The sequence below is a fragment of the Pleurodeles waltl genome, chromosome 10, assembly GCF_031143425.1.
Source record: "Pleurodeles waltl isolate 20211129_DDA chromosome 10, aPleWal1.hap1.20221129, whole genome shotgun sequence".
Classification (NCBI taxonomy): domain Eukaryota; kingdom Metazoa; phylum Chordata; class Amphibia; order Caudata; family Salamandridae; genus Pleurodeles; species Pleurodeles waltl.
Window position 1 is genome coordinate 310,971,158 of NC_090449.1, and position 25,196 is coordinate 310,996,353.

A 25,196-nucleotide genomic window follows, 5' to 3' on the forward strand; every position below is an offset into this window, starting at 1 on the left:
GCGGGTGTCACTTCCGGCACAGATGACGGGCATGGAGCTGATCAACTCCAACTACCGGCGAGCGTAAAAAGTAGGCAGGGTGATGGATTGGCTTACGTGAAATGGAGAGTCCACTTTCGACAGAAAGCTCTTGTGAGAAGCACCAGTTTGTCAGGATAGGTAGTGTGACAAGAAGGCTTGGGTGACAAGGACTGAAGCTCACTGACCCTCAAGGCCACAAGGAAGGCTGTCTTGATGGTAATTAGCCAGAGAGGGCAATTATGAAGTGGCTCAAAGGGAGCCGACATGAGAAATGTCAAGACAAGATTGAGAATCCAATGAGGCTTGATAAAGGATAAAGGAGAGAACATATGTTGAAGACCTTGCAATAACCTATTTATAACAGGGGATTTGAAGAGCAGTGGCTGATCAGGCAACCGCAAAAATGCAACAGCAGAGTTAGCCCTTAAAAGGGCCCAGAGCATGCGCAGTAAGGTGGCTGGGATAGTAAAGGTGGGGTTGGAGGCTCCTTCCTTGACCACAAAAGGAGCGAAAGTCGACTGGTGGGCGACGAGGGACCATGTAAAGGCTGTAGCCCTACTGTCCTTAAAGCACTTCAGTGCCAAATTGAAATCTGAAAAAAAAAACAGGAGTCATCAAAGAGCATGTCCATCAGAGAAGACTGGACATCCCCAGAAAAGCCAAGTGTCCTCAACCAGGCATGGCGCTGTAAGGCCACCGTCAACTAAACCACTCTGTCTAGTGAGCCAGTGGTGTCCACTCCACATCCGATTGAGAACTTTACTGCATTTCTCCCATCAGCAACAGTCTAGGAAAGTACCACCTGGGCTACCTCTGGGACCGATGGTAGCACCTGCACAACCATTTCCCACAGTGCGTGGGAATAACAGCCTAAAAGGCACGTGCTGTTCACAGGCCACAGTGCCAGGTTGGTGGAAAAAGAAAATCCTTTTCCTTAAGGTGTCCAGTCTCTTGGATTCCCTACCTAGGGGTGCGGTAGGAAATGCACACAGGATTTCCACGAGATGTAGAGGCTTGAAGTACCAAGCCTCTGGTGTAGGGTGTAGGGTGGTGGGTGAGGAGGTCTGGGTCTCCTGGAGTGGGAGAGTGGAGGCTGGCAATCGTCCTATTCATAGGAGGAGCTGTGCTGGACTTGGACCAGGTCACGTCTGTGAGTGCTTCGTTGACCAAGAGGAGCAGTTCTGGGGGGAGAGGAAGGGGACACTCCCAGTTGTAGAACCTCTGTGAAGACATTAGTCTTGACTGTCACCGAGGGGAACTGAAGGTCAAGGACTCAGCCGCACCTCAGCCGCTCTCTGCACCACCAAGGCGCTCCCTCCTCCTTATCCACGGTAGTCGGAGAAAGCATGCCAGTGTCTGGAGAAGTGTCCAGTGGACTGGCCTCACCCAGATCCTCACACCAGTCCATGCTGGCAGCACAAGTCTGATTCTTCAGGGTCGGGCACCACTCTCAATCCTCCACGACTCCTAGCCCATAAGAACAGGGCTCAGGTTACAGCCTGGAAAGCATGTCTCCAGCCTGCACGGTAGGTGGCACTGGTGGATTCCCTTCGGGCTCTGTGCCGGAGTTGGGGATAAGGATTGGGGTGGTGCTGCTGGTTGGCACAGGGATCATCAACATCTGGACAGTTCCGGGGAAGGTCAACTTGACACAACCATCATCGGTCTGGGTCCAAGATTGGATTCTACGGGCCCAACTGGAACCGAGGCAGGATGCCGTTGGTGCAAAATCAGAAGGGGCCCATTCGGAACCCTCAGGCCTGAAGGCTCGCTGGAGGGAACAGGTCAGGTGAGATGCATGGCCTCATAGAACTCCAAGTTGGCAGAGGATGCCAGAACTCGAAGGGAGGTGCAGACACTGCCCTGGCTCTACTGTTGAGCCAGGCTGCAACCAACAACGTTCCCTCATCTCAGCAGCCGACGGAAGACCTCTTCGTAGACTTCTTTTTATGGTGGTGGTACTTATCCGAGTGACCCAACAACTTCAAGTGTGATGAAGATATAGGGCTTTGCGACAACTCCCGGGTGCTTCCTCTCGACACCAGGATCTGGATTGTCACAGTGTCACATGTTGAGCCCCCACAAGCGTGAGAGATCGCTCCCTTAGGGTCTTCAGGTTCATGATGCGGCAATTGGAGTAGGCCTTTTGGTCATGATCGTTGCTCGAGGTAGTAAAGGCATACAAAGTGCAGGTCCATCACTGATGGAGTGGAGGCGCCGCAGGGCTTGAAGCTGGCCTTCCTTGAGGACATCCCTGCCACAACAGGAGGAAAAACCTAAAAAAAACGTTGACAAAAAGTAAAAAAATAAATAGTGAAAAAATAACTAGGGGTAGCTCTTATCCGGATCTGTGTTGACTGTCAAAGAAAAAAAAACTGATGTCAGCGCCCTTGAGTAGTGCCTATATTTGCAACGCAAATGTCACTTCCACCTGTGCAAAGATGAACAACGCCACATACAGGAGCGCAGGTGTACTGCTCATGAGAAAATGTTCTGATCCAGCCTGACGCCTGGGGCTAATTCTAACGTAAAGGAATCTGTAGCTAGAAGTTCCTATCAGAAATGCAGAACAGCAACCAATGCCTTGCAGGCAAGCAGGGGCGGAACTACAGAGATGTGACTGGGAGAGTGAACTACTAAGGATTTCTGACTGTGGTGACTTCCAAGGAGGGTGAGCCTTCTTTGTTTCTATCTTTTGTTTGCATCTGGACTCTTACTAAAAGATTACTATCTTCTGCTTCATGATAACATTTAATAGTGTTTGTCAAAAAATATATTTTGAAGCACTCTGGTCTTCCAGGACTAGGGTACATTTCACAATCCAATCTTTTTCTTCTTACAAAAAACAAACAAAAAAAAAGAAATACAAGTTCCTGATCTGTCTGTGCTGTTTCTTTGCAAAATGTGAAATTTACATGGGAAGGGATTGTTCTGGCTACCTTGTCTATAGAAAAACTTTAACTTCCAGGACTGTAAATTCTCGGACCTTTAATAATGGTTTTCAAAGCAGCGGATTGTGGAGTGAGGAAGCCATCTATCTAGGGTGTTGTGAATCTTTTTTCAGAACTCAAATGAGAAATGTAGGCTTTGCTAATTTTTGGCTAACACAAATTTCAGTATCTTAATTGCCAATGGTAGACTAACCCACATAGACCTGCACTGAAGGGCAACATTAATTAATTATTATAAACATAATTTTTAAAAGAGTTTATTTCAGTTAGCCATTCTAAATGGAGGGAGAAAGTGGGATTCAAACAGATAAGGAATGGAAAGGGCTGTCAAGGCCCATGCATTATATTTAAATAGGAACCAACGTACATATGTGTATAAATTGTTAGTACAGTGTACTGAAAAGTGTTTGCATGCGACTTAAGAATGTTGTATGCTTCACATCTCAAATTAGAAGCATCAGGCTAGGATACAGCTGAGCTCACGTAACAGGCACTTCTGTATTGTGCACATTCACCTGCAGGGAGTCGCTTGGTTCTACTGACATATAAGAGATGCTCATTGTTACCCAGCTCAGTGGTACTAATTTTATCTGCGTCAGATAGATGAACAGCTAACAGGACATGCTGAATATGGGGCCATTAACAGATCCCTACAATGGATATATTAGAGCTAAGCAAACCACAGGCAAATCAAATTGAAAGTCATGAACACAAGTTGGAAAGACACTAAAGAGTAACTTCTAGAAGATGCTCTAAATATATATTCCCCAAATGATCAGGATAGGATACATGGATTTAAAGAACTCAATGTTAAAGTAGCAAGAACACAGAAGAAAAAGGTGCTGCTCTGAGCAGCTCACTACCTTAAGCTTCTTCTCCTTTTCGTGCACCACAGCACGGACAATGTTCAGAGAGGTGTAGGTGAAGCTCAGCATGATCAGCAAGGGTAGCTGATTTTGAATGGCTAGAAGGAAGAGGTCATTAACATATGATGGGTAGGAAAAACGTCTCACTGCCACCCTAAGCTGAGCGAGAAGAGAAGCAGCTGAGGCATTGCGACTGGCATTGGACTGCTGATAGATAATGGCTCTGTCCACTGTGTGTTGCACTGCCAGGAATCCTTCTCTGATGTAACCTAGGAAAGAAAAAAAAAGAAAGTGGATTGCAATGGTCCAAACAAAGTCATTGACGCAAACATAAAAATCAAGGCCAATACTGAAATATACAATGCAGGTCGCACAAGATTATTTATGTGCACCAAATGTTGATGGTCTCTTCAAAAGCAAGGCGTATGGTGGGGTGTGGCAAGAGCCACAATAAAATGCAATCTGACTTTCTATTTTCTTCCTTATTGCTATTTGTTTCTTCGTAAACAATTGCTTCTCTCTACTTGCACTGGTAAAGCCCCCTCACCCCCAAATTATTACAACATATGCATTGAATTGGACAATGGAAAAGGCAAACTTTTTCACCAAAGGAGCCAAAGATGTCAAACGGTAAAATGTAAGCACCCACCAAAATTTCTGCCACTTACATTTGATATCTATCTATCTAGCCTGAAAAAAAGCAATGATTAAAGTAACGTTATAAATAGGTGAATTTGTCAGTGACAACATTAACGTTTTGAACAAACAAAAAAAGTACAGAAATTCACCAATTAGTTACCAGCGCTCACTATAACTTGCACGCCCGCCATGCACTGCTTATCAACTCACATATGACCTCACTCACAATATGTTCTATGACATCATTTATGACATCATTGACATCTCAGATGACACTGATGACATGATTGGTGGCATCACTAATGACATCATCCAATGAGTGTGCCAGTTTGTTTTACAGTTAACACAGAGGAGGGTAACTACCATATATTTTTTATGTAATTTTGTATAGCTTAGCTCTAGCAAATGGATGTAAAGGTTTACAAAATGCTCCTGCCAAGCTAGAGCAAATACAGGTTTCCGTGCCCATGCTGCTGTGGGCAGGGGAACCGCTATGGTCCCAGAGTTGGGTGCCCTGGGACATAGTTGCTGAGCTGGCCCCATGGGTAGGCTCCATTGGGGCCTTAGGATGATCGGGGAGGAGGGCCGCGTGGCCTCCCACCCTATAAAAATTAATGTCGGCTCTGAGGTTGGGCTTTTGGGCCTCTGGAGTCACGGAGAGGCCTCCTCCTCACAAATAATAAATTCGGGCTCCTATGCGGGCTTCCCGGGGCTTCTAATGGCTTGAGGTGGGGGGCCACATGACCCCTCCCCATAAAAATTGGTTTTGGCCTGAGGTAGACTCCCTAGGCCATTGAGGGTCAGGTAGGGGGACGAAGCAGCCCTCCTCCCCTTTATAAGCACAGCCCCGGGAGCTTATAATAACTAAATATGTCCTGGTGTGGCTTTGCCATTTTTTTCCTCGATACTGTGACAGTCCTGCTGGACCATGGCATTTTTTTGTAGTTTTTTTTTTTAATTCTTTTTTGGCCCCCGGGGGGGGGGGGGAGGGGGTGTCCCTCTGGGTTTACTTCATAGGGCTTAAGGGGTCAGGGTATTCCTACCCTGCACGCACACATACACACACTGAAAAAAGTGGTATTACATGGCGCGTGTGTGAGGTATAGGTACCTTAGGACACAAGTTAAAGCCACAAGAGCTAACTGTAACTGATGAATTTATGTGGTTTTGTATGTTTAAAATGTTAACTTGCCACCTAAATTTCCACTGTAACATAAATTTAACATGGTGAAAGCAACAGTGCAGCACCCTCCTCCAGCCATATTAGCTCCTCAGGCCACATGCCATCATAAAGGGGAGGAGGGATGGCATCCCGTAGACTTATAAGGTTTAAGGAGCCCACCCCAGGAGACAAAATCCATAATAAAAGGAGAGGGGACTGTACAGCACACCTCCTCAAGCCTGTACCGGATGTCATAGCAGGAGGGGGCCACGTGGCCCCCTACCTGAACCTTATTAGGCCCCGGTATCCCGTCCCCCAAGGGCCAAAATCTATAATAAAAGAGGAGGGGTGCCCATTAGACCCCAGAGCTTTAGAAGGCCCTAGGGATCCCATCCCCCAGGGGGCCAAAATATATAATAAATGTGGAGGGGGGCTAAAGGGTCCCCTCCCAGGGCCATAGTAGGCCCCGGGGACCCCAATGAACAAGGCTGCATAACATTAACAAGCATTTTCAATGCAACGGGTCTCGCATTTGTTCGAGTTAGAGCTATTAGCGTTGTAAAGCAAAAAGAAAACGCAGCGCGATCACGCTGTGTGGAAAATAAACAGATAAAGTAGTCTGGACTCTAGGCTGAAAACATCGAGCCTTGTATGTTTTTGGTACTTTACCGGTGCTGTGTAGGTGGGCTAAACACCGGAAAAGGCATGACGTATGCATGCCTTTCACAAATGAAAGCAAGCGGATTTGAAAAGGCAAGCCCACGAACCAATGTAAGTGACTGATGTGGCATGGGCGTGGTTTCAAGCCCAAAGAGAGATAACAGAATGGACAGAACACATTGTGCTCGCCCATAAAAAGGGGAAGGTGCCACGAGGTCCCCCTCCCAGAGCCGTATTAGGCTCCTGGGATCCCATCACCTGGGCCCTCTCGCTATTAAAAAAGGTAGGTGGGCCTTATATGGCCCTGGGGACCTCAACCGCTGGGCCTGCCTTAATTATAGGTGGGTGGTTGCACTGGTGCCCTGGTGGGAGTCTTAAAAATGCTCCCACCAGGTGGGAGCTACCACATGTTCCTTGTTCGCACTAGTGCATGCAATTAAACTACTGTGTCATGGGGGTGAGCTACTGGGACGTAGTAATTGAGCTTTTAAGGCTCATGGAGTGGGGCTGTGCAGACCCACCCTCCCTTTAAACTTAAATTTGGCCTCTGGGGATGCTCTCCCCGGGGCCTACAAATGCTCACACACCTTCCCTTTATTATTGTTTATTATTTATTTATTATTATTATTTTTTTTTTTTTAAGAAATCGCCCCAGAGAACGAGGGAATGGGACTCTTAGGCGATGGGGGGAAGGGGAACGCATTCTTTACAAACACGCTGTCGTCCGTGGTTGGTATTCTTGGGACATCTTAGGCTGAGGATGGGGCCATGTGGCCCCCTCTACTTCAATCAAATATAAGTCCCAGGAGATGGGGTCCATGGGGCCTCAGAGAAGCTTGAGAAGGAGGGGCATTTTTTTTTTCATCTACTGCAGATTTGCAGACCCTGCACGAATTTGCAGTAAAAATAAAAACAAAAAATAACTCTTTTGGCCTCAGGTGTGGTTGGGGCGGGGTCCCTATGTCCTTTTTCTTAGGGCTCAGGACCGAGTCCCGAGACCTAAGATGGCTGACGGATTTTCTTGTTAATATGGTGGCAGCCAATCAGCAGGTCGTTAGAGGCGTGAAATATACAAGTTTTTTTTTAGCATTACTGGCTTAAAAACTACTGAATGTATTTAAATGTAAAAGCACTCTTTCTGGGCCAAGATCTAGATTTCTGCACAATTTGGTGGAATTCTGTTCAGCGGTTTTGGGCTGCAGCAGCGCCTAAAGTTCCTATCTAAAAAGGAATGGGGAAAATACGTGTTAGGAGCCTCCCCCTTTTTCTTGACCCCCACTAGACGGATCTCGCCCCCCCCCCCCCTTGAAACCTTCCAGGAAGGTGCTGGGAAAAAAAAATCCTGGAATGTTTTGGGAGGGGATGCGTCAAACAGTGCCAAAGATCGAATAAACCCCCTTAATATATTTCCTATGGCAACACAGTCCTAACTTCAACTACAAAGTGGCGGTCACTGCGATAACTTCACTTCTGATGTCACAATTGCTCCTGTGACTTCCTTTCATTCTTTCCTTTCTCTGTTGCAACTCGCTCACTTGTCCCTTCGCCGGTTCTCTCACTATCTCATCTGCACATTCACACACACAAATCTATCCACTAGCATCTCAAACCCTTTCTCTCAGGCCAAACTTTCCTACCCTAACCATGTAAGAGAGATCAATTATTTAATCACTGTACCTTTCCTCAGGTACAGTGTAAATGTTAGTCTACTGCAGTAGTATACTCAATAGTTATACCACAGAGAAAGTGCTAAACCTTAACTATGTTGTGCTACATGCTAGGAAAAAAGAAGCCTAAATAGAGCAGCCCCACATCTATCTACAAACGGTGCAAATAAGTCCTCACCTGGTGTCCCTCCATCTGAATATTCGGGCTCTCGGGGGCCAGGAAGCTGAAAGATTGGAAACAGGTAACGGGTGTGCCAGTCTCTGTCGATATTGGGGTTCAAACCAGTCTGCTCACTCTTTGGGGCATTCCGTGGGCTGTACTTGAAGCGAAGGTGGTACTTTACCTAAGAATACATCACCAAATATTACAATTTTGCAAAGAAGAAAACTGTTAAAATGGTAGAGGAGAGAAATTATTCGAAGACAGAAAGCAGGTGTGTTGCTCCGTGCTGCTGGAGGTGGGATCCTATTACTCTGGATGTATCCCATCATCAAACAGCCCCAGAGAAAGTTTTACAGAGTGCCATGCTACATGAGGTCAAAATAGTATTCCCCTGCAACAATATTTCTACTGGGTAGAAGTGTTCATGTTTTGACAAATTTAGTTTTTCTCATAATCTCCTTTACTCACTCAGACCTTTTTTTCCCAAATACTTTTTAACTCTGTTCTTGACCAGAATTAACTCATTGCTTAAACCAGTGGTTCCAAACCAGTGGTACAGTGAGTGACCTCTGGGGGTCCCCGAAGCATCCTCTGGGGGGCCATGACTGCTTATAAGATAAAATAATATTAACAGATTAATAAAGTATATATAAATAAAGTGGCCAAATGTACAATTGAAAAATGTAAAATGTATGTAAGTGTCAAGGAATTTGAAATTGGAGGCTAAAAACAAATTAATATCCCCAGATTTATTTGTGGGAGCAGTGCAGGTGCGTCAAACAGAATATAGTATAAATGATGTGTGGCTTTATTTGAATTTGGAAAAGCTCCAACTTTCCTATTAAAAATGTTATTTTATTTGTCAGCTAAATAAATAAAATGTTATCCTTTGTGTATGTGTTTGATGGAATGCTTGTTACTGTATTTTTGGTGTATCATTTTACAGTTCAGATCATCGACCATGTTTAGGGCTGGGGTTCCTGGTTCTCTACGATGAACAGAGAGAAAGGAATACTCGTACTGACACTACAATGCAGGAAAAGAGAAAAACTGTCTTAAGAGATAAGATTCACTGCAATATGGTAAAGGTGTCTTGAACGATTATTATTAGCTTTGCTAATATGTGTAGTGTCTTTAGTATCATGCCTAAGGCACTCGAGGTCCTAGGTGGACTCTAGACAGGAATTTCCTAATCGGATGGGAAGTGCTAAGTGAAGCTAAAAAAGTTATGAGGCAATGCACAGAGAGCGCAATCGTATATTATTAAAGAATAAAAACATCTGTTAGAGAGCTCAGTGTGTGTCATATTCATTTACATGCTGGCGGGCTGAGGACGGCGCTACAATATGGGTTGACTGAAATTGCCTTCAAAATTAACTGTTTAAAATAATAGTCCTCCCTTATTCTTGCTTACCCATGTTGGAGAACATTTGCCACATGCAAGTACCGTCGGCAATTACTGCAGCAGGTGCGTCTCAAATATGAGGGCTGCACACAGATTAGTCTGGTGTGAATGGGGTCCAGTGAAAACCAGATTACTGCACCCAGAATGTGATGAGACAGGAATGGGAAAATAGAACTGGGTCAGAATCAGACAATACACTGTTGTTTTTATTTTTATTTTATGTGTTTAAATTACCCATATTAACAATTTTGAAGCAGAGGAAGAAAAATGTACCCAGAATCACACGATTTTTGGTCAAGTGCTGAAGGTGGGGTTAGAAACATGATTTCCACAATCTGAAGGTGGTGATTTAGACACAAAGGGGCATATTAATGAGCCCCTAGCGCCTCCGGAACGTCACTTTACTCGACACTGCAGTGGCGCTATGCCCTGCTCCATATTTACAAGGTGGCATAAGCCAATTTTTGGGGCTTAACGCCACTTTGTGATTAAGGCCCCTTTAAATGCAGCACTCTGCGTGGAAGGGGCGTGCAATGTATGTTGCTGTGGGGGTGCCACAGCAACGCCAATTGCATTTTGACGCTGCCTCAGATTTACATGTTTTTGTAAACCTGAGGCAGCGCCAAAATCTAACGCCACCCTTGTGGTGGCGTTAGCAAAGCAGAACGAGGAGGAATACTTTTATTACTTCTCGTTTTTTGCTTTTTCCATGTGTGTTGCATTCTGCAGCACGCACAGAAATCATAAAATGACTGACATGATTGTTTATGTGCGGGAAGGTGTCCATTCCTGCACATAAACAATAATTTAAAAATGACGCTTTGGCACGTGTGTGTGCTGTATTGTGCAGCACACACAGAAGTGCCAAAGTGCCATTAGTGATTGTTTTTGTGGAAGATGGGACACCATCCCACACATACAATCAAACCCCTCAATGCACAAACACTTCTGCAATGGTACAAGGATGCCTGCATTGGCGCTAGGCAGCTCAATTTAGCACCGGTGCTGGGGATAACACAGGGATGCGGGATATTCAATTAAATACGGCGCATCCCTGCGTTGTGAAAATGATGGAGTGTGGCGCTGCCAATTTTGGCACAGCATGGTGCTCTGTCATTTTCCTTTAAATATGGGCCTGAATCCGTCGTTAAGGGATTGGGATTTAGAAGTGTTAGTTTATTTCATGACATGCTTCCTAAAAACTGTCCAAAGTCTACCCATTGACTGGAATCTGCATCCAAACGCTGTTTGCTTATTTAATTTTAGATATAAGCAATTTTCAATGAAATTCTGTTAAAGTAGGCTGCACCAAATTAATTATGATAGAAACTGCATCTTGGAGTTCTTAATTTACTTAAAGAGTTTCAAAATCTGTGGTAGATGCGGAAACATATTTTAAACTACAAATGAGAAGGGAATCAAAAGACAGCTCCCTAAAAGTGATCTATCTCTTTAGCAATCTGGATGAGTAGTTTAAGCATTTTGCCTTGTCCTTGTATCAAAAAGCTCTGTTGATAGAGTTATCAATGTTTGGGAATACCTGCTAGTCTATTATATCCAATGCCCATTTAGGGCATCACTTGGCAGCTTCAGAACTGTTTATTGATACATGTATTTTTTTTTTCTTGAGTACTACGTACGCCAAACACATAAATAAGTGCTATGTGATCTGGATAGCAAAAAAAAAAAAAATAAAAAACACTGGATGTCACTAAAATAAAATAACTTAGAACATGTATACATATTTTTCATAAAAATGTATTTTACTGAATTTAAATAAGCAAGCAACAAATCCAAGATATTAAGTGCTTGAGTTCAGGGGCTGCGCACATTAAGTCAGTGGGTACATGCCCCCAGCATTTGCAGAGAAAAGGAAAATTCACGTGACATATGATTTAAAGGCAAATCATCACAGAAAGTACGTGAAAACAGTTGCAACAAGACCAAGTCTGTGAGCCAAAACAGAGCTTTGATTCATCATCAAGATGGAACTCCTCCACTTGGTTGTCATAGATCTAGTAGGAGAACATTCCCAGAGCTCACTCTTTTGCCGCAGAGGCCTCGTTCGCGGATGGATTGTCAGTCTTGTTAATTTTTCCAGCAACTGGGCCCAAAGAAATATCTCTTCTAGTGCTTTTTCATCCATATGTGCCAGACACATTTGTTCTTGTTCCGCCACCCCCATTCCAGAAGGTCCCGTAACCAGTGAGCTCCCCGCAGGGCCCTGGTTCCCATCCACCCATAATTCTCATATATATATATTTTTTTCTCTCTCTTTCTCTCTCTTTCTCTCAATTCCCGCACTGAAAAGAGGCGTTTCCGCATGTCTTCACGAAAAGCCTTATAGAACAAGGTGATCAAGTGTCATCCCTCCTCTAAGCAAGGAGACTATCTAGGACCACTGATGTCCATGAGGCTGCTGGACATTCTATTCAGAACTCCTTCGATGAATTCTCGAATCTAGAGTAATGTAAAAACTGTCCGGGACCCACCCCAAATGTGTCCTGGGCATCCTGGAATAACATAAAAAGATAACCGGGGGGAAAGTCTCCCACTATCTGACATCCTCTTACCCTCCAGTGCTCCATAGACATGTCTGCGTCCTTTACCCTGAAGGCCTCTATATTCCAAACCCGCAGCTCCCCGGCAAAGGTTGCTTCATATATAACATTTTATGCCACCTTTTCCCATAACCCAACCGTATGCCTAACTAGGTATGGTAGGGGGAGCACAGACCTACCTCCCGCATCAGTATTTGGGGTAAGGACTTTTCCCCCGCCTGAAACCCCAACAGCCTCTTCTCCCAATTGTCTCAGTCCACCAATGATTAGATGGAGTGCTGTAGGTGTTTTGCATAATAATAATACTGCATAACCAGGACAGCTAACCCCCCCCATCTTCTAGATACCTTCTGAGGACTTGCAATGTCACTCTGCTGCGCCTCCCCACCCATATCAAGGACACCAACAGAGTGTCTAATCAGCAAATAAATCTGGCCTTGACCTGGAACAGGGAGTTTTGCACCAATTATCGGCACCGTGACAGAAAAAACATCTTTGCTATTTCTACCCCACCCATCACAGATAGTAGGAGCCTATTTCCCAAAGTCCCCTTACAACGCTGTCCACAGTCTTGAGCTTGTGTTCTGCCTTAGTGTGTGTGACCCACATTTTCAGGTAGCAACACCCTCCAGTCTCCCAAGGGAGCCCCACCAATGTCAACTGAGTCTTAGGACGCCCCACCAGGCTCCCCATGGGGAACAAAAGTCACTTAGAAACATGACGTGAAGGCCGGACACCTCACCAAATGTTTCAAGTAAGTGCAATAGGCAGAAAAGCGCTTCAGCAAAGCAAAGCGAAATCAAGGCACAAGGACACTATATGTGAGGTACCACACACCAAAATACCCCAGGGGTCCAGTTCTTTCTGCAGCAGTACAGCGAGGGGCTCGATGGCCAGTGAAAAAAGAAGAGGCAAAAGGGGCACCCCCCTTGTGGGTTCCCCTGCAGACTGTCCCAGGCTCAGATAACCCACCCCAACTCAAGTAGAGGGTTCAGTTTCTAATAATTGTATCCATGCGCAGAATTTAGGTCTAAATCCCATACCCTTTATGACAGCCATTAAGTATTCCTAACTTGTAGGGAAGTAGCCTCTATCTAGCTTGGTTTTCCCCACTTTTTGCCTATTTGTCAGCATGTTTGACTGTGTTCACTGGGATCCTGCTAACCAGGACTCCAGCAATTATGCTATCTCGTTTTAAACTTGGTTGCTTGTAATGCCATTAATTGTGTTTGACCACTGACTTTGTGTTTCACCACTGCACAGATTAGTTGTTCAATGTTCACCAGTAGCACATTACATGTTGTATTCAGGTTAGCTGCTTATTGGCTTTAACGTGGCATTAGACATTACATTTTAGATTTAGGTTAGCTGCGTATTGGCTTTTACGTGGTATTAGACATTACATTTTAGGTTAGCTGCGTATTGGCTTTTACGTGGTATTAGACATTACATTTTGTATTCAGTTTAGCTGCCTATTGGCTGGTTCGTGAAGTTCTACATTGCGGTTGAGACAATGGAGATGAGCTGTGTTTTTCCACATGGTAGACCAAGCTGTGTTTTTTGTATTTTGAATTCTCACGAGCCCTAGCGTGATAAGAGAGCGCATATTTTGGTGTTTTTCTTTAGTGCAGAAAACAGTGTGACCTTTGGCGTGTCTTGAAACTGTGGCCAACTGATGAATTTTGACTTTTATTCTTTGCTTTGAAGTTATGCTATAATATAATCACATGTATTTGCTGTGTACATTGCAATTGAGAAGACATATTTTCCTTTCATTGCTGTGACTACTTTTACACGTGTGCTTCCAATTTACTAATCTCGTCTCTCAGGAACCTCGTGGTGAAGTAAGAATAAATGTCTTCGTTAAACTAAGCAGTTCATTCAAGTGAAGTTTTTTCAGCTCAATAATAAGATAAGTGAAAGCAAAACATTTTGGTGCGAGTCGTCAGTCTGGGAGTCGAATTGGAGATTGGAGGTGCACGATTTAAAAGTGTAATTTGTTTTGTTGTTTAGAGAATTAAAGAAGCACGGCAGACCATGTTTGAAAATGCATGTGAAGTTAAACTGCCTTATGGTGCTGTGAGAAACATGTTTTCTTGTTTATCAGGACTTTGTGAGTCTTGGGATGAGTGCTTAGATAAAGCAAAAGTGTTTTCATTTTTAGAAAATGTGCTTTTTGAAAGAAATGTTGTCCCTTTTGTTCTTGACAGAAAGGTTTGGATACTTTTGTCTGCTTACAGAAAAATGCATGAGAGATGTAAGCAGTAAGAACATGAAAATAAGAATTTACGTGAGCAAATTAGCCAGAACAAATTGTTGCAAGATAAAACTGAAATCTATAAAGCTGTTGCAGGAGAATCTGGCTTTTCCCATTCCAGTAATGAGGAGGTTAAAAAAGGTGGGCACCAATGTGAACCTCATGAGCAGAGTGGAGATCTCCGTGCGCAGAGCAGCCCACAGTTTTTGGCAGGAGTTGAAGTGCATTCCTTAAAAGATTACACTGAGCAAGAAGATGAGAATGTTATACTCAGACCGCTTTTGCAAAGTACGATGTGTAAAATTAATTCAGACAAGACAAGTGCAAAGACAGAAGTGTCAACCCAGAATTCTGAATTGTTGGGGATGGCTAAGTGGGTGCACCAGAAATGTGGACATCTGGGAAAAAAGCCACTTACAGGTGGGCAGAGATTAGAGAGATGCACATTCTTCTAGATTTGATAAAAACTGTGATTTAGCAATGTCTTATTTGTCAGCACACACAACAGAGATCTGTCCCACAAACAGTCAAAGATCAGTTTGGGAGAGGAACGGTACCAGGACAGATATGGTTAATTGATCAGGTTTTAGGGGCAGTGATTGCAGCAGATTACCAAGTCGAAATCAAAGTTATTCTGATGACTAGAAGATAATCTGATTCATTCATACAGATTGGAGACAGAATTGCCCAACTTGTCATAAGTGCAGTGAATGGAGGTTTGGTAAAGAGGGAGTCTGCCCCAGCCCTTCTGACAGTGCAAGGAAAGGGAAGCTGTGGTGCAGCAGATTAAAACCTCAGTGCTAAGGTGAGGGTTGAATCCCCAAATTACCCTCCAGAACCTGCAGAAATCATAACAAAGGGCCCTAATAACATCCTGCTGATTATAAAACAAGGAATAAAGAAAGGAGGGCACATTTCAGATGACAAATCTTATTTGCAAGAAAAGTCATACTTTTTTCTTTTGCAGATCCTACTACGACTCACCACTGACCATGAGTGTGCTGTGTGGTCTCCCTTCCGGTGTTTGCATGTGGGGTCGGGGGAGGGACCGCACCCCCAACCTGAACCTGATTGATTAAAGTACAAACCCCATGGATCCATTTTGCGCAACTGGCGCCTTCGGTTCAAGTTACTCATGGGATCAATATAAAGTTTGTCAACTTGTTTGATTACATTCTTCCACTGGAATTAAGCAACATTGCCAGTTAACTGTCTGTTTTTTCGTGTGGAAACCTGACTTTCATTTACATTCCAGCAAACCTTTCAGGTGGACCGTGTGTTCCTTTACATGAGTAGAACTCATGCTACATCAACTTGCTGTTTTAGAGACACTATTATCCCAATCAGAGTATATAAGCTTCAGTCTTTTCATTGTAGGTGTATCTGATTTGAAAGGTTATGAGATCAATATGTTAATCCACTTCCATTGCTTTACAGTGATTGCTTTTGTCATTCAAATCTGATTTGTTTATAATGTTTTTGTTTTTTTGTGTTGTTGTTTGTTTGAAATAAGATAAATGTAAACAAAAGTCATTGGTCATAGGGTGGATATGTTATGCCATTAATTGTGTTTGACCACTGACTTTGTGTTTCACCACTGCGCATATTAGTTGTTCTATGTTCACCAATAGCACATTACATGTTGTATTCAGTTTAGCTGCCTATTGGCTTTAACGTGGCATTAGACATTACATTTTGTATTCAGTTTAGCTGCCTATTGGCTTTATCGTGGAGTTCGACATTGCGGTTGAGACATTGCAGATGAGCTGTGTTTTTCCACATGGTAGACCAAGCTGTGTTTTTCGTATTTTGAATTCTCACGAGCCCTAGCGTGATAAAAGAGCACCTATTTTGGTGTTTTTCTTTAGTGCAGAAAACAGTCTGACCTTGAGGGGCGTGTCTCGAAACGGTGGCCAACTTTCAACACATTCCTGTCAAGGTTTACCTAAACAAGCCAGCATTGTTGCTATAAACGGTGTCCCTGGCAGCAGCAAGGGGGAATTTTCCAACACTTCAGTCAGGAGTGGACGTCAGCTGCCTGACCTCCTGTATGGGTGAAAAAACTCTTTCTCGCAGTTGAACAGGAGTCATCAACTTGCATGCATAAGAAAGATGAAGAGCAGTGCCCTACGGCAGTGATTCCCAATCTGTGCGCCGTGGCTCCCTGGTGCACCGTCAAAACGAGCCAGGGGCGCCGCACACAGTTTGGGAATCACTGAGCTATCCATTGCCCTTGGGCCAGTTCAGACAAAATAAAACTAAAGAATTAGAAAACGAGGTTGTAGCAGATCTTTAATTTTGTCCTAGAGCGCCCTCAAGTGGTTAAAGAAGTTGTTGACAGGTAGTCACTGCCGACCCAAGCATGGTGTTCCTTAGTTTGTGCAGGTTGGATACCGAGAAGAGGCCAGGACCGGTTCTGGCGTGTGCAGGAAGTCCTGAAGCATGCTAAGCATTTTCATGGGAGGAAGAATCAGTGTGGGAAGATCTTCTGCACTGGGAGCTTTAAAAAAAACTACGGAATGTAAGCAAGGCTCTGCCTTTTGTGACCAGAGACCTTTGAAGAACAGGGTAGTTGGTGAATATGTGAGGGTCTGATTCATGATTGTGGTCTGTAATGATGTATTATTTTTTAAGCAAACAGTCTACTTTGGGGAATTTTGCACAGAAACTACTGTTTACTGATGTGGTTGGATTGGTATTCGTAGAGCACTTAGAGCAAGTTAAATAGTTTTTTATCCAGCATCTTTAGTACATAAATGCAATTTTAAGTTTATAATGGTAGGTCCTGAAATTTGGTGACATCCATGCAACCATATAAACTCTTCAATTTGCAAGCATTCCCACAGTTGATCTCCTTGTACCAGACCATGCCCATTTGTGTCACAGAATCCACCTTTATGAAGTTTGTAAAGTCACTGTACACTCCAGCGATCTCAATAGTAACCTCAACAGAAGGGATTTACTTTATTGTTGACTGTGAGATAGTAAACTGTGTCCAATTGATTCTAAAAAAACAATTGGACTTCACTTTCCAGAGTAAAGTAAATTTAACTCTTGTGAGACCTATAGTGAGATCGATTCAAGCATGACAGGACGACAATTTCATTTATTGAAGGAGTTTGTATAACACTTCTGATTCAAACAATAAAGAAGCAGAAATGAAAGAAAAATGTGTCTTCACTCCTAGGAAGGAAGATGCATTGTAAATATCAATGCAGCTCTGGCTCATTAATGGCTTTTCATTTGGGATTTAAAAATTTCCAACTTGGAGTGGCTTGGGCAACAGGCAACAGTGAAGTGCACTGCAAGTAAACTAGTACTTCATCATCATACTGCCACACACACTGTCATGACGAGATGGGAAGAGGAAAGAAGAGAGAGAGAGGCGACATATGGAAAAGAAGAAAGAGCACAGAATAAAGGAAAGCAAAGCTAGAGAAGCAGATTGATGAAGGCAAGGCAAAATGAAAGAATGGAGAAAGAATGAATGGAGAAGAGGGAGAGAGCAATGGATTAGTAAATTGAAAGAGAGTAGAATGAGAAGCAACATTCTAGGCCAGGGAGCCAAAGAACATATAGAAAACTAAATGGCAAAGTGAAGACTTAAGGAAGGAGAGAGGGTGTCTCCAGGGAAGGATGGATAGTGTATCACACACACTAGCATAGTTCCCTCACAGTCCAGCAGTCTAGGCCCTAATTTAGTGGTAGATGGTAAAGAAGAATCTCTTGATTTATGAAGCAAGTGCTAATCTAAAGATGAATCCACCAGTGGAATTTCTTTAGTAATTTGGACACCCATGATTCCATATGCAGACACCAGTTTTCAGAGTTTCCCTTCTATTGTTTCTCACTTAACCAATTAAAGTTTTTTTATTAAACAACTGTTATATTTTTATTTTGTTACATCTATGAATATAATACCTTCATCAGTTTCATCCCAATTATTTTCCAGGCTAAAAATGGAAGTACTCCTGAGGCTGGGATTACATTCCCCAACTGCCCAAAAAAAATAACATAATGGGGAGCCGTGGCCAACATGGCCCATAGGTCAAAGGAGCCGGGGAGTGAAAAAGTTTGGGAACCACTGCCCTACGGTGATGAATTTTGACTTTTAATCTTTGCTTTGAAGTTATGCTATAATACAATCACATGTATTTGCTGTGTACATTGCAATTGAGAAGTACTTTGATATATTTTCCTTTCATTGCTGTGACTACTTTTAAATGTGTGCTTCCAACCTACTAATCTCATCTCTCAGAAACCTTGTGGTGAAGTAATAATAAATGTCTTCTTTAAACTAAGAAGTGCATTCCAGAGAAGTTTTGTCAGCTCGGTCATAAGATAAAGGAAAGCAAAACATTGCTGGAACCATTTTCACCCCACATTTGGCATACTGGTACCCCCATGTAAGTCCCTAGGATATGCAACCAGGGCATTGGGGTACCTAGATGTCTACTAGTAAGTAACATTTTCCGTTTGATGGCATGTGTTGCTATAGATAGACATGCTGTGCACAGACTGTAAAATAGTCCCTCCATAAAGCGGTGGTTAGTGTGCAGGAGTTGCAATTGATCGAAAGAGTGTTTTGAGTACCATTTGTCCAACGTGTTGATGTGCAAATACATCTGCACATTAAGGTTTTGTGAAGGTATGTGGTATAGACCATGTTGCCACTTTGCAAATGTCTGCTATAGGTAGGTTACCTAAAAAATGCCATATATGCACCTTTCTTTCTAGTGGAGTGCACTCTGGGTGGTACAGGTAATTGTCGCTTGGCTTTATTATAGCAAGTATGAACACACTTGACTATTCATATAGCTATAGTTGCTTTCGATATAGGCTCTCCTTTATGGGGCATTGAGAAAGCCACAAAAAGCTGTTTGGTTTTCCTAAACTTTCTTGTTATATCTATATAATACATAAGAGCCCTTTTCACATCACAAGTGTTTAGAGCCCTTTCTGACACAGAATCTGGTTGGGGAAAGAAAACTGGTAATTCTATTAACTGAATTATATGAAATTGTGAAACTACCTTTGGAAGGAATTTTGGATTAGTTCTTAATACAATTTTTTCTTTATGAATTTGGAAGAAAGGTTGATCCAAAGTTAAGGCCTGGAGCTCTATGACACCTCTAATGGAAGTTATAGCGACTAAAAAAGCTACTTTCCATGAGAGGAATTGTAAAGAACAGGAGTGAAGTGGCTCAAACAATGGAGCCATAAGCTTTGTAAGTACAATGTTAAGATTCCAATATGGGCCTGGCGGAATCCTTGGTGGAATGATTCTTTTAAGTCCTTCCATAAATGCTTTGGAATTCTAAACAAAGAAATATGCTGTCTGTTTTGAAGATATGCAGCATACATTCCTGCTGTAATGGTAAATACCCAAACTCTATGACCTCAGGAGCCATATCACTAGGTTGAGCGATTTGGGATTCGGATGTCTAATTTGACCCTGATTTTGTGTTAGAAAGTGTGGTCTGCTGGAAGCTTTTGATGAGGAACTACAGAAAGTTCCAAAAGTGTTGTGAACCATGGTTGACGTGCCCATGTAGGAGCTATCAGGATCATGATGATTAAAGACTGTTTGAGCTCCTGAACCAGAAAGGGAATGAGCGGGAGAGGGGGGAAAAGTGTAAGCAGATATCCCTGACCAACTCATCCATAGAGCATTGCCTTTGGACTGAGGGTGTGGGTTCCTGGAGGCACAGTTTTGGCATTTTTTTGTTTTGAGGTGTGGCAAATAGGACTATTTGAAGTGTTCCCCACTTGTGGTAGTGCTGGTGGAAGATTTGTGGGTGGAGTTCCCATTCGTGGAAGCAGGACTGCAAATGGATTGTCTGTTTCTGAGAGATATTGTACCATTATGTGAATGTGGTGATGAACTGCCTATTTCCTATTGTTTGTGCAAGATGGGGCAGTTGATGAGAAAGTGTCCCCCCTGGTTTTGGAGATAGTACATGGCAGTCATATCAGTACATATCAACATTACTTTGTGTTGCAATTATAGAAGGAACACTTTAATTGATAGGAATACTGCTTGCAGTTCCAGGTAATTGATGTGCAAGGACTGTTGAGTGGTGTCCCATACCCCCTGGACTGTGAGGTTGCGAAGATGAGCTCCCCAACCGGAATTTGAGGCATTTGTTGTGAGAGTGACCTGAAGCACAGGGTCTAAAAAGGGCCGCCCTTCCATAATGTTTGTGGTGTTCCACCAATGGAGTGAGCGATAAATATGGCGATCCAACAACGCTAGATCTTTCATCTGACCCTGTGCCTGAGACCATTGACGAGAGAGTCAATGTTGAAGGGGATGCATATGAAGTCTGGCATGAGGTACGATGGCAGTGCAAGATGCCATCATCCCTAACAGTTGCATACAAGTTCGGACTGTGTATGCTTGGTTCACTGTTATTGTTACAATCATTGTATGAAAGGCCTGAACTCGGGCTAAGCTGGGAAACACTAGTCCTAATTGTATGTTGAGAATCGTTCCTAGATAGTGTTGTATCTGTAGAGGGTGAAGATGAGATTTGAGGTAATTGATGGTGAACCCTAGAGAATGTAGAAGAAAAATTGTGAGTTGAATGTGGTGTTGACATTGTGTGAATGAACTGGCTTTGATGAGCCAATCGTCCAAGTAAGGGAAGACATGAATTTGTTGTCTTCTGAGATGTGCTGCGACTAACGCAAGACATTTTGTGAATACTCTTGGAGCGGATGTGACTCCGAATGGTAAATACCATAAATTGGTAGTGTTTTCCTGCAACTATGAATCTTAGATATTTGCAGTGTGCTGGATGAATGGGAATGTGAAAGTAAGTGTCCTTTAGGTCTAACGCTGTCATGAAGTCGCCTTGTTGTAGAGGAGAAATAACATCCCGAAGAGTGACCATATGGAAGTGTTCTGATAGGATGTAGTGATTTAAGGGTCTGAGATCTAATATTGGTCTAAGAGACCGGTCGTTTTTGGGTGTTATGAAATACAGGGAGTAAACTCCCGTACCCTGGTGTTTTAATGGTACTGGTTCTATTGCCCCTTTGAGAAGAAGAGAGTGTACTTTCTCTTTGAGAAAAGCAAGATGATCTTGTGAGAGCCTGTGAGTACGAGGGGGTATATTTGGTGGAATGGAAGAGAGCTCCAGACAGTAACCATTTTGGATGACTGAAAGCACCCACTGATCTGTGGTAGTCTGAGACCAATGATGTAACCTTCCCCGTGCAGGAGTGGTGTGAGTTTGTAGATTTGGGAGGAAGTCATTGTTTGGTGGTGGAAGAGGAGCCTCTAGATGTAGATGGCTTCCCTCTTCCTTGGTTACTGTTCCCTCTGTAGGAACCTCTAAAATAACCTCTGTGTAGTAAGAGGTGGGATTTGTTTGAGTGGAAGACTGTTCACTAAATGATGACCGAAAGCCGCTTGCAAATCCTGTGTGACGAAAAGTGCCCCTGTGTGTGCTGACCTGGAGCGCTGACACAGCTCTGGCAGTTTCATGTCTTTATTTCGTTTTTTAAGTGTTGTATCCACTTGTGAGCCAAATAAATGCTCTTTTTCAAATGACATGTTCAACACTGTCAACTGTACCTCTGGTTTAAAGACTGAGCATCTGAGCCAGGCATGTCTAATGGTGACTCTGGTGCTAATGCTGAGTGCTGCGGTGTCAGCAGCATCAAGCGCACATCTAATTGATTTGAAATTCTTTGTCCCTCAGGGACTGTAATGCTATTTGTATTTAACCACCAGCTCCATCTTGACCACTGACTCCATTTTGTGCTTAGCTTAGCTTCACACAGCGTCACATGGGTGGTGCAGGAATTATTCCGTGCACAGCTTATGCAACGTGTTTTCGCACTTTCTCACTGAAGGATGGTACATAACATGGGGAAGTGAAGAATAAGGGTGTTAAGATGTACCAGGCTGAGAATGTTTATGGTACGGCCGGCAATAGCTCGGTCTTGGAAAAACACAGTGAGATTTGGCCAGTCTCTAGCGTGTTCTTTTCAACACTGACCTGATTCAGCCAGTGTCAAAACAACAACTTACCTGATGGGAGGGGAAGTTTCTAGAATTCTCTTCCCAGTTTGTTTAAAGTATATAAGGTAGTGGGAGCTTGACGGCTAGATAAACGGAACTCATCTGAGGAGGGACGCCTTGCTCAGAACTTAATCCCATTGCAGGTAGTTCTCTCTTTGCGTCTGACCGGGTTCCACAGCCTGATGCTGGCAAACATAGGGATGATGTTGATGTCAAGCCCCATGGTGATGCATTTTTCATTCTTATTTTTAGCTCTGCGTTGTGCATGCAATAATACATTATATATATATATATATATATATATATATATATATATATATATATATATATATATATGGAAAATGTCACTTACCCAGTGTACATCTGTTCGTGGCATTAGTCGCTGCAGATTCACATGCTGTGCATAGTCCGCCGTCTGGTGTTGGGTCGGAGTGTTACAAGTTGTTTTTCTTCGAAGAAGTCTTTTCGAGTCACGAGACCGAGGGACTCCTCCTACTTTGGTTCCATTGCGCATGGGCGTCGACTCCATGTTAGATTGTTTTCCCCGCAGAGGGTGAGGTTGGAGTTGTGTATGTTAGTAATAGTGCCCATGCAATGGAATGACTAAGTATGTACAAAATGAATGTTAAAGTAATATATTTACAAATGTACAAATGTTGAAGATTACTTCCAAACGGCTCCAGGCTCCCGGGGAGGCGGGTGGGCGCATGTGAATCTGCAGCGACTAATGCCACGAACAGATGTACACTGGGTAAGTGACATTTTCCGTTCGGTGGCATGTGTAGCTGCAGATACACATGCTGTGCATAGACTAATAAGCAGTTATCTCCCCAAAAAGCGGTGGTTCAGCCTGTAGGAGTGGAAGTAGTTTGAAATAAAGTTCTTAGTACAGCTTGACCTACTGTGGCTTGTTGTGCAGATAACACGTCTACACAGTAGTGCTTAGTAAATGTGTGAGGCGTAGACCATGTTGCTGCCTTACATATTTCGTTCATTGGAATATTTCCTAGAAAGGCCATGGTAGCACCTTTCTTTCTGGTTGAGTGTGCCTTTGGTGTAATAGGCAGCTGTCTCTTTGCTTTAAGATAGCAGGTTTGGATGCACCTAACTATCCATCTAGCTATACCTTGTTTTGATATTGGATTTCTGTGTATGAGGTTTTTGAAATGCAATAAATAGTTGTTTTGTTTTCCTAATTAGTTTTGTTCTGTCAATGTAGTACATTAGTGCTCTTTTGATGTCTAATGTATGTAGTGCTCTTTCAGCTATTGAGTCTGGCTGTGGAAAGAACACTGGCAATTCTACTGTTTGATTTAAGTGGAACGGTGAGATGACCTTTGGTAAGAATTTTGGGTAGGTTCTTAGAACTACCTTATTTTTGTGTATTTGAATAAATGGTTCTTGTATAGTAAATGCCTGAATTTCACTCACTCTTCTTAGAGATGTAATGGCAATGAGAAATGCAACTTTCCACGTTAAGTATTGCATTTCACAAGAATGCATGGGTTCGAAAGGTGGACCCATGAGCCTTGTCAAGACAATGTTGAGGTTCCATGAAGGAACAGGTGGTGTCCTTGGTGGTATTATTATTTTTAGGCCCTCCATAAACGCTTTAATGACCGGTATTCTGAATAGGGAAGTTGAATGAGTAATCTGCAGGTAAGCAGATATTGCTGCGAGATGTATTTTTATGGAATTAAAAGCTAGATTTGCTTTTTGTAGATGTAGTAAATATGCTACTACATCTTTTGGAGATGCATGCAATGGTTGGACTTGATTATTATGGCAGTAACAAACAAATCTTTTCCATTTACTTGCATAGCAGTGTCTAGTGGATGGCCTTCTAGCTTGTTTTATGACCTCCATACATTCTTGTGTGAGGTTCAAGTGTCCAAATTCTAGGATTTCAGGAGCCAAATTGCTAGATTCAGCGATGCAGGGTTTGGATGCCTGATCTGTTGTTTGTGTTGTGTTAACAGATCTGGCCTGTAGGGTAGTTTGACATGAGGTACTACTGACAGGTCTAGTAGTGTGGTATACCAAGGTTGTCTTGCCCATGTTGGTGCTATCAGTATGAGTTTGAGTTTGTTTTGACTCAATCTGTTTACCAGATATGGAAGGAGAGGGAGAGGGGGAAAAGCGTACGCAAATATCCCTGACCAATTCATCCATAGAGCATTGCCTTGGGATTGCCGGTGTGGGTACCTGGATGCGAAGTTTTGGCATTTTACGTTTTCTTTTGTTGCAAATGGATCTATTTGAGGTGTTCCCCAAATTTGGAAGTAATTGTTCAGGATTTGGGGGTGAATTTCCCATTCGTGGACCTGTTGGTGATCCCGAGAGAGAATGTCTGCTAGCTGGTTCTGGATCCCTGGAATAAATTGTGCTACTAGTCGAATGTGGTTGTGAATTGCCCAATGCCATATTTTTTGTGTTAGGAGACACAACTGTGTCGAGTGTGTCCCCCCCTGTTTGTTTAAATAATACATTGTCGTCATGTTGTCTGTTTTGACAAGAATGTATTTGTGGGATATCATGGGTTGGAATGCTTTCAATGCTAGAAATACTGCTAACAGTTCTAGGTGATTTATATGAAACTTTCTTTGATGTACGTCCCATTGTCCTTGGATGCTGTGTTGATTGAGGTGTGCTCCCCACCCTGTCATGGAAGCATCTGTTGTTATCACGTATTGTGGCACTGGGTCTTGGAAAGGCCGCCCTTTGTTTAAATTTGTACTGTTCAACCATAGAAGCGAGATGTATGTTTGGCGGTCTATCAACACCAGATCTAGAAGTTGACCCTGTGCATGTG

The 25,196-nt window shown here is 43.1% G+C and overlaps 1 protein-coding gene across 3 annotated transcripts in view; it reads right to left on the bottom strand.

Moving 5' to 3' along the window:
* The window catches only part of ABCA3 (ATP binding cassette subfamily A member 3), a 453,847-nt gene that overhangs the window by 272,084 nt on the left and 156,567 nt on the right, over nt 1-25,196 (bottom strand). For all 3 annotated transcript variants that reach the window (XM_069210492.1, XM_069210493.1, XM_069210494.1), the window contains exons 5-6: nt 8,145-8,310; nt 3,836-4,107 (exon numbers count right to left, since the gene is read on the bottom strand). In XM_069210492.1, coding sequence (XP_069066593.1) covers nt 3,836-4,107; nt 8,145-8,310 — 438 coding nt within the window. The remainder of the gene's footprint in view (nt 1-3,835; nt 4,108-8,144; nt 8,311-25,196) is intronic.